Here is a 16,118-nt window from a genome sequence, read left to right as displayed (position 1 = left end):
AAATTTGAGTTACAAACGTTCGCTTTGAAAGTACATATATTCAAAGATTTGCACACATTTTCACGACTTTTTCAAAAATAGCAGATCTACAAGCTCGCAGCGCGGCACTCGGTGCCGCGCTGTGAGCTTGTATATCTGCTATTTTTCACGGGTTAAAGCATTCAATAATTCTAGGCCTAAATGGGTTAAGTTATGATAGTTCTTTTAGGTGAGCGGCCACATCAAGGTCAACACCCGCCGTGTGTGAAAGTCAAGGTCGTTGCGCACCGCCAGGAGCGTTAGATTGGTGCATGCAATTAATCTGTGTTAATTCAAAGTGCTGTTTGTGTCACGATGAACACGATTCATGACACGACATCCGTCACGCCCCGGGTGTGTTAAGGACCTCTAGGCTCAACTAGAGGTCATGATAGGAACTCGGGTTAATGAAAGCACGATAGCAGGGGCGTCGATTGGGTATGGCATAAAAGTTACTTTTAAATATAAATCTGTGAACGTCTCGTTGTCTATCTGTGCTGGTTAATTATTATGTTGTTAAATTACAGAAAAATAACTACAAATGCAAAATTGAACAAAATGGTCACTTTAACCAGGTATTATAATTAACTGTTCTGCTGCCCTTGACGACGCTCACCGTCATTGAAAGGGTTAATACCATGGCGCCGTTGACGGCGAGGACTGTCAATCTTACTGTATATACAGTAAAGGTATTATTACTAAGTCGCTCCGGTCCCGCCCGCATCGGTAATGTCCGCGATTTGTTTACAACGCACATCGGGCGTGCACGCGAAGTGAACGCCCTCCATAGTAAATCCCTTGAGAGGCCCATAAAGAGACTTCATTTACTCAAAACTGACATTCTTATACAAAGGATGGTCTCCACTCTCCATACTGTACACAAAAGCTGGGCGCAGACATGTTTCTCTTCTGGGCTCACACTGTCATGTGACTAGATGACGTAATCGTTGCCGTCAAGTGATAATCCAAAAAAACAAAAACAACCCCCTTCCGGCCCTTCAAAATAATAGCGGCGGCCTATGGAGGAAACGGCGTGGCACCGAGGCACCAAGCAAACCTTCAGATTAAGAGGCAGTAGTTGTGTTAACCAGTAGCTATGCCCCTCCCAAAAAGCTTTTGTCCAATGCTAGCTTAGAATAACTTCCTGCTTGCCAAGGTTTGCCTTGGCAACAGCATTGGCAAGCTGCCGGTTGCTAAGCTAGCATTGGACAAAAGCTTTTAGGGGAGGGGCATAGCTACTGGCTAATTATAATCTCCACACTTTTATTCTCCCCATCTTGACAAAATGGTATATTCCCAGGTTCCGCAGGTCAGCTGCACAGGTGCAATGCATTATTGTTAATTGTGACACGTTTACTAACATGCCAAGTTTAGCACCGTTCCAGGCTGCCATATCCAGCCCAAGAAACCGTAGAAACGGGGGAAAAAATAGAATGCACTTCTTAAAATAAATGTATCATGCCTGTTGCTAAGGTACGGCAACATGCCGCGCAGTCCTACCTCGTCCAGGATCTCTCTGTTGCGGGTCAGCAGTTCGGGCAGGTCCCTGATCAGCTGCTCGATGCTCTGTAGCCCCCCCTGCTGGACGATGCCTCTGGCCTTCTCCGCGATGGACTGAGGGATGGAGTCACCCGACAGGTCCTCCAGGGCGGCGGGCAGGTTCAGCGACGCCAGCACCCTGCAACGCACCCACAATGAAGCAGGGGTTCTCAACCTTTTATTTTGGTCACTTATACACATCCCCAACATTAACTCTCAAATACCTGGAACGCGCCCCAGTCGCGTTAGATTTGAACCATCTTTGACCCCATCTTTGACCCAACTTCTAATTCCTTCCTATAAATCAGCTGTTCTCAAACTTTTTCATGTCATGGAACCCCAAAATTACATTTATTCGGCCGCAGACCCCTATCTCAAAATATGTTGTTCCAGGGACCCCCCAGAAGCAGAGATTTGAGTTACAAAAGTATTCTTTGAAAATTATATATTGAAAAATGCACACATTTTCACGATTTTTCAATAGTTAAAGCATTCAATAATTGTAGGCCTAAATGGGTTAAGCGTAAACAACAGTGATAGGCTTTTTAGACGTTGTCACCAAGTCAAGGTGATACCTCGCTTAGATAATATAGGCCACAATACATGAGAGTTGAGGGAACAAAATATCCTGGTGTCCCACCTAGGGCTGTCACGATTATGACATTTTACACGACGATTAATTGTCACTCAAATAATTGCGATTAACGATTTTATTGTGTATTTTGTCATTGACAATTACTTTTCTGTTTGGCTTTTAGGCTTTGAAGTTGCACATGGTAGATATGACACATAACCTAAATATACAACGAAATTACTGACATATTTGACAACTTTATACTTAAAAAAGAACACTGATAGTGGAAATAGCCAATCTACAAGCTCACAACGTGTCGCAATGCGACGCGTAAGTGTCGCATTACTTATTATGTCAAATAATCGGGATTAGACTATTATGTAATAATTGTGACAGCCCTAGTCCCACCTATTCCATGCCATTCCTTTTCTATAATTTTTAACCCACAATTTTGCAACCCATTTTCACCCAGTGCCAATTGCCTATGTAATCCTGGGCTCTGCTCTCCCTCTGCCGCGCCAGGGGAGACAACGGACCGACCTCATGCTTCCTTCAATGCATGAGTAGTCCAAGTTGTTTCTTTTCACCTGACAGGGGGGGATTTCCCCAGGATGGACGTAGCGCATGGAAGGAACACGTTATTCCAACCAGTTCCTTTCCCCTCCATCAGGTGCCCCGGCTGGCCAGGGGGAGGCATTATAGAGACCAGGATTACTGCATGTTTTTGTGAGGGTATCAACCCTAGGAGACACGAGGAGAACATGCAAACTCCACACAGAAAGGCCCTATCACCGACCCCACCTAGGGTGTGGGCGCTGATGACGCGGAGGGAGAAACACGCCCCCAGCTCCCACAGCGTCCCCCGGCGGGAATCGAACCCAGGACCTTCTAGCTGTGAGGCAAAGCGCTAACCACTGCGCCCCTGTGCCCCCTATTCCATGCCATTCAACAGGGACGTGCTGGCCATTGGGAAAAGCGGGACAACTCCCAAACTGCCGGTTCATTCCCGGCCGGTCCAGGCCGGCCATTAGGAAACAATGTAAAATAAAATGTCGGCTTTCGTTCCATTTTGGGGGCTGGGCGGCCAACAAAGTAAATCATCGCTGTCGGGCAGAAACCTCCTTTCTCCAAGTTTCAAATTTGTAGATTTCTTCGCAAAGCCCTGCTTCATCATACAAGGCCGTCGCACAAAAGTAGTGAAAACAGCAGATCTACAAGCACACAACGCCTCGCGGCGCTGTTTTCACTAGTTTAAATCATTTTTAAAATGATAAATACAAAACAAACGGTTTTGGCCATACAAGGTTTCCAACCGACAACGACGAAATGTAACTCATGTAATTGGCCCACCGGCTTGTCACTTGTCATGGTCTGAAATGGCAAATCTTTGAGTAGCAGCAGCGCTATAGAGAGATCTCTCTCTCTATAGCACGCAATGAGGGCCTCTCCAACAGGGGTTTTCAAAGTGGGTGACTGACGGGGCACTCTGGGGTGCCGCGACGGCAGTCCAGGGGTGCCGCGACATGATTTGATGATATTTGGAATTTATTTGGAAACTTGAAAAAAAAAAAATGGTATCATTTTAAACTTGAAAGTTATTTTCAGACAGTTCTAACCAAAATGGCTATTATCTCAACGTGTTCCTCGCAACATAATCACTAAAATACCGTCACTGTCGGACAGAAACCACTGTTGCACAAAACTAGTGAAAACAGCCGATCTACAAGCACACAACGCCTCGCGATAAAAAATATTTATGGGGTGCCCTGAGACAAAAAAAGTTTGGGAACCCCTGCTCTCCAACATGTCCCTGCCATTCAACCTGCATACAGACGCGTGATTCAAAACAGCGGCGCAGTTCGGCCACTGGAGGCGCCCCTATACTCTATAGAGACGCCCCTCTTAACAACACACACGCATATAACTGTTAAAGCCTGCACTTGACACTTTTGTGCTGTGCTCAAAATAAACTTGACACTTGTACTTTGAAAGGCCTCTCATTTTATTTATCTTCTGTGCCGGGTGTTTTTTTTAATGGGTTGGCATGGTACGTAAAGAGAAATTAGAATTAGTGAAAACGGCTCACAACACACTTTGAAAAGATAAAAATATACTGTCTTGTTTTGTTCACTACTAGAAAATGCAGACATAACTTAGAAGACATAACTGTTTATTTACAACAGCCAAAAATGTAATACAGTTGTAAAACATGGGCTGTAGGAAACAATTAAGGAAACCATAAAATGTGAATTAACGTTCATACTCAGCATTTCCTTAAAGCTTATTCGAATTCGCCTTTACTTTAACATTAAAACCCGGACTACTGTCATACTCAAGATAACTTTAACGTGTCGGGTTATTGTTAAAGTAACGCGCTACGCGCCTGACAGAGATGACAGCGTCCCCACCATAGAGTATGGTCCCCACCCGGGTGCCGCCACGGGCCAATCAGAGGCAAGTGGAGCGAGAGGGGCGTCTCCACTGGCCGAACTGCGCCGCTGTTTTGAATCACGCCATAGTAAGGAAGGCACTCGCTTGGAGGGCCCTGAACGGCATGAACAGTGTATGGAACTCTAGCCTCCCCCGCCAAATCAAACTTAGCTTCTTCTTTGCAACAGTGGAGTCTGTTCTCCTCTATGGCAGTGAATGCTGGACCCTGAAGCCAACCCTGCAGAAGTCTCTAGATGGGTGCTACACTAGAATGTTGCGTGCAGTACTCAACATCAACAGGAGTGCACATGTTACCAACAGGAGCCTGTATGAGGGAATACCAAGGGTAAGCGAGAAAATTGCCACCAGAAGAATGAGACTAGCAGGACACTGCCAAAGACACCAGGAGCTTCCAGCCAGCAAATTGGTACTGTGGGAGCCAACACATGGGCACCGGTCGCGAGGACGTCCCACAAAAACATACGTGGACGTACGCAAGGAAGACGTAGGGACACAGAACACCAATGAGCTGGCCAGATGTATGGAGAACCGAGATGAGTGGAAACAACGATGGAGGGCTCGTCTGAGGACGACCTAGAGAGAGAGAGAGAGAGAGACAGACAGACAAGCAGCGTACCCGTTGCAGAGGTTGGTGGCCTCCCTCATGGTGCCCACCAGTCTGTTGACTGTCTCCGCCTTCCTCTGGCTGTAGACGCTCATGGACTGCTGCACCGCCATGGGGACCATCTTCTCAAACAGGTCTGGACAGACAAGACGGAAAGCGCCAGACGCACGAAAGAAAACACAAGTAGTATTATAAGTATTGTTATGGTTTGTGTTATGACGAGATACCGGTGAGACGCTTATACAACACTGACTGTTATGGAACACTTTTGGCACTGCGTTGATTAGTAGTATTATGAGTATTATTAAAAAGTCGACAAGTCGGCTTCATTACACAAGTCGACTCCCACCAGAGAAAGTCGAAAGTCGAAAATACTTTCTATTGTGGAAATAGCAGATCTACATGCTCACAACGAGCATGTAGATCGGCTATTTTCACAATTTCTGCCTCTATATATTTGACAATTTGGACAATGTTTAATTTGTCATTTTAGAGGTATTAAAACGTCCTTAAATCGGCCTTAATAAGTAGTATTATAAGTATCATTATTTGTGTTATGACGAGAGAACGTGAGACACTTATGTATCTGCATTAATAAGTAGTAGTATAAGTATTATTATTAGTGTTATGACAAGAGAACGGTGAGACTTATGTAACACTGACATTTATGGACAACTCATTGGGGTTTGTTACCGCCATTTACGATCGCTCTGTATCAATGCTTATTTTTATATATTTTTTTTTCCCAGTTCACAACAGCCCTTTTTTATTACTTTTACCTGTAACTTTGTAACCTTAACTGCTGTGCTGCCTCTGGGCGACTGATTTTCCCACATGGTATAATAAAGGCATCTATCTATCTATCTATCTATCTATCTATCTATCCATCTACTGCAGGGGTTTTCAAAGTGGGTGACGGGGCACCCTGGGGTGCCGTGACGGCAGTCCAGGGGTGCTGCGAGATCATTTGATAATATATGGAATTTATATGGAGTCTGGACACTTGAAAAAATATTTAGTATCATTTTAACTGACTGAAAAAGTTATTTTCAGTCAGTTCTAACCAAAGTGGCTATTATCTCAACGTTTTCCTCGCATCATAATCACTAAAATATCGTCACTGTCGGGCAGAAACCTCGTATCTCCAAGTTTCAAATGTGTACGTCTTTTGGTAAAGCAAAGCCCTGCTTCATCATACAAGACTGTCGCACAAAACTAGTGAAAACAGCCGATCTACAAGCACTTGCGAGGCGTTGTGTGCTTGTAAATCTGCTGTTTTCACTAGTTTAGTACATTTTCTAGATGATAAACACAAAACAAACGGTTTTGGACATACAAGGTTTCCACCCGACAACGATGATATGCTATAAATAGAAGGTGCTGGGAGTGGAAAATTATAATGTAGATTAAAAAAATATTTATGGGATGCCCTGAGACAGGGAGCCACTGCTCTACTGTATCTATCTATCGAAAAATTATGAGTAAAAAACATTTTGTCAACACTTCTCTCAGGTTTGTGGCATTTGATCTTGAGCCCGAGCTGGCTGACTGGCATCTTTACCGGTGAACTTCTAGCTCAGTGGTTCTCAACCTCTGGGTCGGTAACCCCAGAGGGGTCCCCAAATTGTTTTGGGGGGTCCCCAGATGTTTAGCTAAATGTTAACATAGTTTTTGTCACTCAACAGTAAACAGACCAACAAACAGTACAAGTGTATAAATTAAAAGGGTATCTGCACATCTCTAAAGTGACAATTTAAGGACTTTAAAGACCTTTTTAGTACCTCTGGTCAAACACTGGTCAAATTGTCAAACATTACAGGCAGTTGTGAAAATAGCAGCTCTACATGCTCACAATGCGAGAACGCCTCGCGTTGTGAACATGTAGATCGGCTATTTTCACAACGGAATAGATTGAGTCAAACTAAAATCTCCTACGATTCCAAGTGCTTGTGCAGGGTGGGTGGGGGGTCCCCAGTTCAAATATGATTCTTTTGGGGGCCGCAGCCTGAAAAGGTTGAGAACCACTGCCTTCTAGCTCTGGGGTTCCCAAACTTTTTTGTCTCAGGGCACCCCATAAATATTTTTTTAATCCGAGGCACCCCTACATTATAATTTTCACTCCCAGCACCTTATATTTATAGCATATCATCGTTGTCGGGTGGAAACCTTCTATGTCCAAAACCGTTTTGTATTTATCATCTATAAAATTTACTAAACTAGTGAAAACAGCAGATCTACAAGCACACAACGCCTCGCACCGCGAGGCGTTGTGTGCTTGTAGATCGGCTGTTTTCACTAGTTATGTGCGACAGTCTTGTATTATGAAGCAGGGCTTTGCTTTTACCAAAAGACGTACACATTTGAAACGAGGTTTCTGCCCGACAGTGACGATTATTTTAGTGATTATGTTGCGAGGAAAAAGTTGAGATAATAGCCATTTTGGTTAGAACTGACTGAAAACAACTTTGTAATTCAAGTTTGAAATGATTCCAAATATTATCAAATTATCTCGCGGCACCCCTGGACTGCCGTCACGGCACCCCAGGGTGCCCCGTCACCCACTTTGAAAACCCCTGTTCTAGCTGAGTGGGGGTGTGATTCAGTGTTGATTTCGTTGGCTAAAACTATGACGAAAAATGTTTGTCGACTGCATTTTTTTCAATGACGAAAACTAAATAAAAGCTAAATAAAAACTAAGCTGTGATGACTAAAACTAAATATATTGACAATTTCGTCAACAAAATAAAAACTAGACTAAAACGTTAGGGAGACACTTATTCACGATATTCCTGGCCATTCTATGGAGGCTGCCATTTTCCTTTTACAGAGGGCGCTGGAGCATTTTTAAACATCTTTTCACTTCCTCCCAAGTCGAAGAACAAGAGATCCCAAGGAAGTGACAGGGAATTGTCTGTTGCCAGATATTGCCAGAGACAAGCGGCCAGGTCTATGAATAATAAGCCCAATAGAATTAACTAGGTTCAGTTTTACTACTTTACATTTACATTTGAAAATAGCAGATCAGCAAGCTCACAATGTGTCACAGTGACACATTGTGAGCTTGTATATTTGCTATTTAAAAAATATGGAGGAAAGAAAAAACGAAAATAATTTGAATATTTTTGAAACATTTTAACAACACAAATCTGTGTGGCGGTCCCTGGCACCACATATTTTCAGATGGGGGTCTGCGACTGTGGACAAATCTGTTAATCTGGGGTCCTTGATATGAAAAGATTTGGGAACCACTGGTTTAAAAAATATTAGAAAGTAAGCCCAATAAACAACGACACCAATTGCTTATTATAAGCAGACATGGCAACACCGGTTCATTCAGAGCCCAGAGTGCCTCTACTGACACTTTAATGCAAGGACACAGGAAACCAAATGATGTTTTTTATTTTCTTTCAGGATATGAACAGGAAGCCGGGGGCGGGGCCAGGAATATCGTGAATAGAATCGGGTCAAAATTCTAAATTTTCACGATTTTTCAAAAATAGCAGATCTACAAGCTTGTATATCTGCTATTTTTTAATATTTAAAGCATAAAATATTGCGTCATAATGTGTTCAGGTCGGGGCGCCCGCTGGCCTGGTGGTCAAGGCGCATACCACATACTAGGCTACGATGCCTGCTGGCGTCGCCGGTTCGATTCCCGATCCGGACGACCTTTGCCACATGTCATTCCCCATCTCTCTCCCCATTTCCTGTCGGTCTACAATAAAGGCATAAAAAGCCCAAAAAACAAATCTTTTAAAAAAAATAACGTGTTCAGGTCTAAATGGGTTAAAAAAAACAACAACACTGGTGTGACGACGGCGTTTTTACCTGTGAACTTCTGGCTGAGGGGCGGCGTGATGGCGGTGGCCTTGACCAGCGCCGCCTTGCCGATGTGCTCCAGGTCCTTGACCTCGGGCACGCGGTCGTGGTAGATGAAGTCGTTGTCCTTCTTGGCGGCGGCCAGGGCGCGGTTGATCTTGTCGCTCAGGTCCTTGACGCTCACGTACTCGTCGTAGCGAGACGCCACCGTCTTCACCAGCTCCGCGGCGTGCTGGGGGGGGAAGATTGAGCCACGTCAGAGAGCAACCTTCTAACAGGGTTCCCACACATTTTTACCAACCAGTAAGACTCCCTAATCGGGAGATAAGCGACCGTCAGGTCGCAGCGTGATTTTAGAGCAAAATGTGTAGGAGCAGTGTCCGAAAATGTTTTTTTGCAAGAATCAGCCTCATGGTGGTGCTAGAAGAGGGGCATGTGAGATTTGGGTGGAGGTTGTAGTTTGGCAGGCAAGGAGTGTGTGTGCATGGATCGGGGGTAACCGTGGCTGAGATATGAGCAGGGCAAAAGTGTGACGTGTGACTGACAGACTGACAGCCGGTGGAGGTTTTGATAGTAATTTCCAAAACTTTTCCAGAATATTTAACCTAATTTCCAGGACTATATAACAATAATTCAGCTCAAAAACAAGTCGCTTACTCCTATGCGCAATGCCCAAAGACAGGTAGTGTATGACAGTGGTTCTCAACCTTTTCAAGCTGTAATCATATTTTAACTGGGGACCCGGCACCCTGACGAGCACTAAGAGTTGAGGAATTTTGGCGCCTCGCATCGTGAGGCGTTGTGTGCTTGTAGATCGGCGCGAGGCGGTGTGTGCTTGTAGATCGGCTGTTTACACTAGTTTTGTTCGACAGTCTTGTATGATGAAGCATACACATTTGAAACTTGGAGATACAAGGTTTCTGCCCGACAGTGATGATATTTTAGTGATTATGTTGCCTGTAGGGATTTTGCAAATGGAATCGTGGATTTTCTGATTTGTTACACTCTGAAGTTTCCAAAAATAACATTAGTTTTCAAAATCCCCCGAAAACTTGAACGAACCATTCATGTTTGGACATATTGAACTGGACTATACCTGCAGGCGCGCGATCTCCTCCCCGAAGCGCTTCTTCTGCTTGGCCAGGATGCTCTGGTGCAGCTCGGCGTTGGCCTGCATGATGCAGTGCTTGGCCGCCAGCACGGGCAGCACTTCCTGAAAATAAAAATACTGACCAGGGAGAGCCAACCACAGAGCAACACACAAACACACACACACACACACACACAGATATATCCACATACACACACAGATATATACACACACACACACACACGATGGCAAGGCAAACCACGAAAACGGAACGACGACACACACACACACAGACACACACCAGCGAGGTCAAATCACGAATGACGCCACGGGAAAGCCAATCACAAACAAGCACAAGCGGTAAGGAGTGCACGTAGAGCCACACACACACACACACACATGTACACATGCATTGCACACAAACATCACCACCAACACCAACACCACGAGGGATGCATAAAGAGAGGAAGACAGCGAGAGAGAAAACAGAACAGGCCATGAGTGTTTTAACCTTTTCAGCAAACATCCGATTGATTAACCTGCATCAAACGTTCTTTAATTCCGTGGCCATCGACTTGTGCGTGCGCGAGCGCGTGTGTGTGTGGCAGGGTGGGCGATGTGGAAAAAATACAATATCGCGATATTTTCCCCAAGCTGTATCACAATACATAATCTCATCACAATTCTTGTTCATGTTAGTTTTTACTTTTTATGGTTATTTTGCAAGTTGCTTAACAGTACAACCACCTACAAGGTAACAAAAACTACAAGAAAAAGAGTACAGGTAAGACCATTTAGACCAGTGGTCCTCATAGTGGGGTCCAGGGACTCTCTGGGTTCCTTTTGGGACGTCTAAATTGACCCTTACAAGTATGTAACTCTGACTGTATACAAATGAAACCAAATGGACCCGTACGGGTCCATTTGGTTTCATTTGTATACTGTCAGAGTTAAGGGGAGACATTGACATTTTAAAGTTTGAGAACTACTCATTTAGACCAAAATGTAGCTTTTCTGCAATGAATCTCTGTATTAACAATTCAACAGGATTTTTTTTATAAGGCTCCCTCATTGTATCACGATATAAACTCGGCACAAAAAGAAAGGAAACACATTAATAATTAATGATATCTTCCCTTTAATAATACCAAATTGTATTGTGTTTTATATCATCTTTATTGTTGATTTGTCACCTGTACAACGAGGTACAGCTTGTAAGCATTGGGCATTCGAGGCATGAGCTTACACAGCCAAACGTGTGGGTAGCGCCGACCAGAATTTTGCCTTTCTTTGTGTGCTGAGTTTATACGATATCTCTGAAAAGGAATATCTTGGAGACATTGTATCGTCTTAACAATATTTATCACCCACCCTTTAGTGTGTGGGATGCGTGCGTAATTACATTCACATCTGTTTAGCAGGAAAACAGAGGGAATAGAGGCTGAATTTATTAAAGGACAACTTTAGTTGTTTACAACAAGGGTTCATATTTTAGATTGTAATTAAAGAATTTAAAAGATAAGTGTTCAAATTATTTAATTTACTTCTTTCTATTGTTTTAGAGATTCTTATTTCAGTGGTTGGGGGCATGCGTACAAGTGGCTAAATATGTCATTTTACACAGAATAAGCCAAATCCCAAGATAAAACGCAACCTTTCATGGTTGGATGTGACTTATGGGGGCTAGAAGTGTTACTGTAAATAGCAACAGTGATGTCATTACGTGCGCATCCCGCATCAAAAACTCATTCAAGTCACCCAGGGACTCATTCATGTCATGGTCCTGGGGTCCCGGGGATGCGCCTCCATTGGAGTCCATGTTAAAATAATTTACCACGTCGCGGTAAAAGAAAAGAATAATGTCCACAGACACCACCATTGTTCATGGGTGAAAGCATCTTACTTTACCCTAAGTTAACACAAATAAAATCCACGTAGAAAGTCTTAAACAGGCGATAGAAACGTCAATGTTTTGATTCCACCGACATCCGACGCCATTTTGCGCGCGTAAACTTTATATTGAGGACTCATAAAACTTTTCTGGGACCCATTTGAATGACCACCTGTGGGTCCCGGGACCCATTACATTGAAAACCTAGTAACATCACTGAGCAGTAAAGAAACTGCTGACTTATTGTGTCTAAAAGGGCATATTTAGCCACTTCATGCCCCACATTTTAGCACAGTAAACGCAATAAAACAATAGAACAAAGCAAATGAAAACATTTAAAAAAAAACAAGTTATCCTTTAAAATGCTGTTAAAAGCAGGAAGTGGTTTTCTCCCATTGTTTTCCTGTTGTCTGTGATCAGGGAACGCAAAGCCGCAGACCATCTTTTCAAAACATTGTTTAGAGAAGAATTGGGAGAGGTCACATAAATAATTGAATTGAACCTCGAAATAATCGTCGATTCAACCTGCACTCTGATCCGTCTTTTGAAACACCTCTGTCGCCGTGTTGTGAGCCCTCTTGCGGATTTTAACGATACCCACACATTTCAAACGTTATTTCTGAGCTCAGTTAACAACAGCCCTGAATGCGCTTCTGACCTGTAGGTTAAATTAGTGGTTGTCAACCTTTTTCAGGCCGCGACCACCAAAATAATCATATTTTAACTGGGGACGCCTCGCAATTTCTGCCTCTAATATATGATAATTAGGTCCTTAAATTGTCACTTTAGAAATGTGCTCTAGACTTAAACTGTATGTTGGTTTGTTTACTGTTGAGTGAGAAAACAATGTTGCACATTAAGTTAATCATCTGGGGACCCCCCAAAATCTTTTGGGGACCCCCTTGGGTGTCCCGACCCAAAGGTTGAGAACCACTGGGTTGAATTAGGGATGATCGTTCCATATTTGAACCCCTGTAAAAAAAATAATAATAATAAAGTATTCTATATTGAAATTCTTCATTTAGGAATAACCCCTTGAGATGAACCATCTCGTTTTCAAGGAGCTCCGCTATTATAAAATACACTTTTTTTCACATTTAGACAAGCAATGTACAGACAATTCGAGCAACATCGGACGAAACAAACAGAACAGTAAACAAAACAGTATTCTAGTTTCCTTGAGCTTTCCCGAATGATGGCCAAGCGTCTTTTCGGTGTCAGCTTGTTCTAATCGGTCTCAAAGGCGTGTGTGTGCGCGTGCGTGCGTGCGTGCGTGTTTGCGCGTGCACCGGCCATGCTGTGAGAACGTTGTCAGCAAGCGGTAAACAGAGCACCTCATCAGAAGCCCCGTTATTAGATGCTATAAGAGAGACCTCCTCCCTCATCAAGAGCGGGGAGAAAGATCCAATCACAATGCAGTTTTAACAGTAATCGTCATAATAAGAGACCCAATCAGAATGAGGACAGGATGGAAAACAGACCAATGGGGACAGAGAGAAGTTGTGATGGGGGACAGGCCCACACCCAGAGTGCCGGCTGTATAGACCAATCAGCGGAGCGGCGATCGTTAACGGCGGTGTCAAGCGACACCTAGGGCTGTCACGATTATGACATGTTACATGACGATTAATTGTCACTCAAATAATTGCGATTAACGATTTAATTGTGTTTTTTGTCGCTGACAATTACATTTCTGTTTGGCTTGTAGGCTTTGAAGTTGCACATGGCAGATATGACACATATTCCAAATATACAAAGAAATTACTGACATATTTGACAACTTTATACTTAAAAAAAGAACATTGATAGTGGATATAGCCGATCTACAAACTCACACCGTGTGAGCTTGTAGATCTGCTATTTCCACTATTTTTTACTTCAAAAAAATATATGAACATTTTTCAACAGGGAAACAATTATGAAAAATAATCGCGATCATGTCAAAATAATTGCGATTAGACGATTATGTAGTAATTGTGACAGCCCTAGCGTCACCGCTAGGCACTGCGACACTGCACCTACAGCGCAGCGCTCTGTGGATTCGTCTATAGTAGTGCTGCACTTCATCTCAAATACACACATACATTATGTACATAAAATAATGCACAGTCACTCACACACACACACACAGACAGACGGTCAAACACACCGAACCAAGACTCAGACTCTACAATAGTGGGAGAAATATGTAACAAAAATAGGCTAATGTCTTCACTTCCGGCAGAAAGCGTGAAAATGTGCACCTAGGGGTATTTTTGTGTGCTGAATTCAAAAATTGACGGATCCAAGCACTTTTCCCATGGGATCTGGTGGCTCTAATTCACTTGCAGAGGGAAAAACGAACCCTACAAAACTGTGAAAAGTGATGACTTATCACTAAACCATACTAAACCATAGTTTTGTGGGGTCCATTTCTAGCCCAAGGAATGTTTTTCGTGCAAAACAAATGCTTGCAATTAATTCAGAATCATGAAAAAAAAAACTAGTTAAACCCCTCACATGCTACTTAAAGAAGATACTGGGGGGGGGGGGTCTTTTTTCCCTCTGTAAGTGAATTAGAGCCACCAGATCCCATGTGAAAAGTGCTTGGATCTGTCAATTTTTGAATTCAGCGCACAAAAATACTTCCAGGTGTAAATTTTCACGCTTTCTGCCGGAAGTGAACACCTTTTTCACATATTTCTCCCACTACAAAATTGTAAATTGCAGTGGTCTCCGTGTCAATACACAGGCAACACCAGCATTCTGTGTGTGTGTGCGTGCGTGCGTGCGTGCGTGCGTGCGTGCGTGCTGCACAAACATACCTTAGGAAGATTCTCTTTGTACTGGCATTGTTTGAACGCGTCGCCGTAGAAGTCTGCCGCCTGATTGGCTAACTTAGCGATGCTGGCATCTTTCATTTTATCTGTTGGGAATAATTAAAGCAAAAACAAGACAGTGTTAAGAGTTGCAATGAGGCAAGTAGGAATAGAGGGTATGCACGTCCACTGGGACCCGCCCCCCTAATCTAGACTGAGTGGCAAAACATTGAGCAGCATGGAGCATTGGAGTTTGGAAGTGCTAGTTGCAAATCACTCAACGGCCCTGCATACCACCTGTTTCTAATTTGCACATAATGCAGGAGGCAGCAGGATGTTGTGTTGTAGAAAAACGAGTGCTTCCAAACTCTGACACTTGGAAAAATAAAAACCTGCAAGGAATGTCTTGACAGAAAGTAGCTCATGCCTATGGTGGATTTTTATGAAATAAAAACTTTACAGATAGAAAGAGGATAATTCAAGCTTTCAGTACAGCCGCGATGTTGGTGAGTTAACTTTGTTTAATACAATCAGATAGGACTTTTCTCTTTGGATGTATGGGCTGTCAATGGCAGAAATTAGTTTTTCGCCACTCAGTAGGCGTGTTCCAGCAAGAGTGATGTCACACGCATAGCCTCTATGGGAAGATAAGCGATATTATCGTTTATCGTGATAAAAAACACTCGCGATAATCGTATCATGGAGATTTAATAAATCCTGATATCTTTGGTCACAATAATCGTGATATGACATTTTAATATCGTCCCATCCCTAAAGGAAAGCCTGTGTATTTAACCACTTCCAACCTGACATCGCTAATATCGGGCATGGCAAGTCATTTTTAAATGATCTTTCCCAAACTTCAAAAACAGTGAACCCGAAAACAGACAATCTACGATGTCACAACACGTCACAATGTGGTGCTTTGGGAGCTTGGAAGATCAGTGCGTCCATATGTCGTACAATAAAGTAGCATAGTTCTTACGTGGTTAACTCTCTTTGGGGGAATGTGCTGTGGTTTGATGCGATGTGATTATTTGGGCATGGACACGTGCACACTAGGGGCATTAACGAAAAAGTCGACAAGTCGACTCAGTCGACTTCGTTACACAAGACGACTCCCACCAGAGAAAGTCGAGGTTGAAAAAAATAAAAATAATACTTTTTATTGTGAAAATAGCAGATCTACATTCTCACAATGCGAGCCGTTGTGAGCATGTAGATCGGCTATTTTCACAATTTCTGCCTCTATATATTTGACAATTTGGACAATGTTTAATTTGCTATTTTAGAGGTATTCAAAAGTCCTTAAATTGGCACTTTAGCAATGTGCA

The 16,118-nt window shown here is 43.2% G+C and overlaps 1 protein-coding gene across 2 annotated transcripts in view; it reads right to left on the bottom strand.

The window, feature by feature from the left end:
• The window catches only part of pdcd6ip (programmed cell death 6 interacting protein), a 58,459-nt gene that overhangs the window by 27,644 nt on the left and 14,697 nt on the right, over positions 1-16,118 (bottom strand). For both annotated transcript variants that reach the window (XM_080734822.1, XM_080734823.1), the window contains exons 6-10: positions 14,791-14,891; positions 10,102-10,218; positions 9,015-9,237; positions 5,199-5,322; positions 1,519-1,696 (exon numbers count right to left, since the gene is read on the bottom strand). In XM_080734822.1, coding sequence (XP_080590948.1) covers positions 1,519-1,696; positions 5,199-5,322; positions 9,015-9,237; positions 10,102-10,218; positions 14,791-14,891 — 743 coding nt within the window. The remainder of the gene's footprint in view (positions 1-1,518; positions 1,697-5,198; positions 5,323-9,014; positions 9,238-10,101; positions 10,219-14,790; positions 14,892-16,118) is intronic.

The sequence above is a fragment of the Nannobrachium achirus genome (genome assembly GCF_963921795.1).
Source record: "Nannobrachium achirus genome assembly, chromosome: 10".
Classification (NCBI taxonomy): Eukaryota; Metazoa; Chordata; class Actinopteri; order Myctophiformes; family Myctophidae; genus Nannobrachium; species Nannobrachium achirus.
This window is presented reverse-complemented; position numbering and strand designations above follow the sequence as displayed.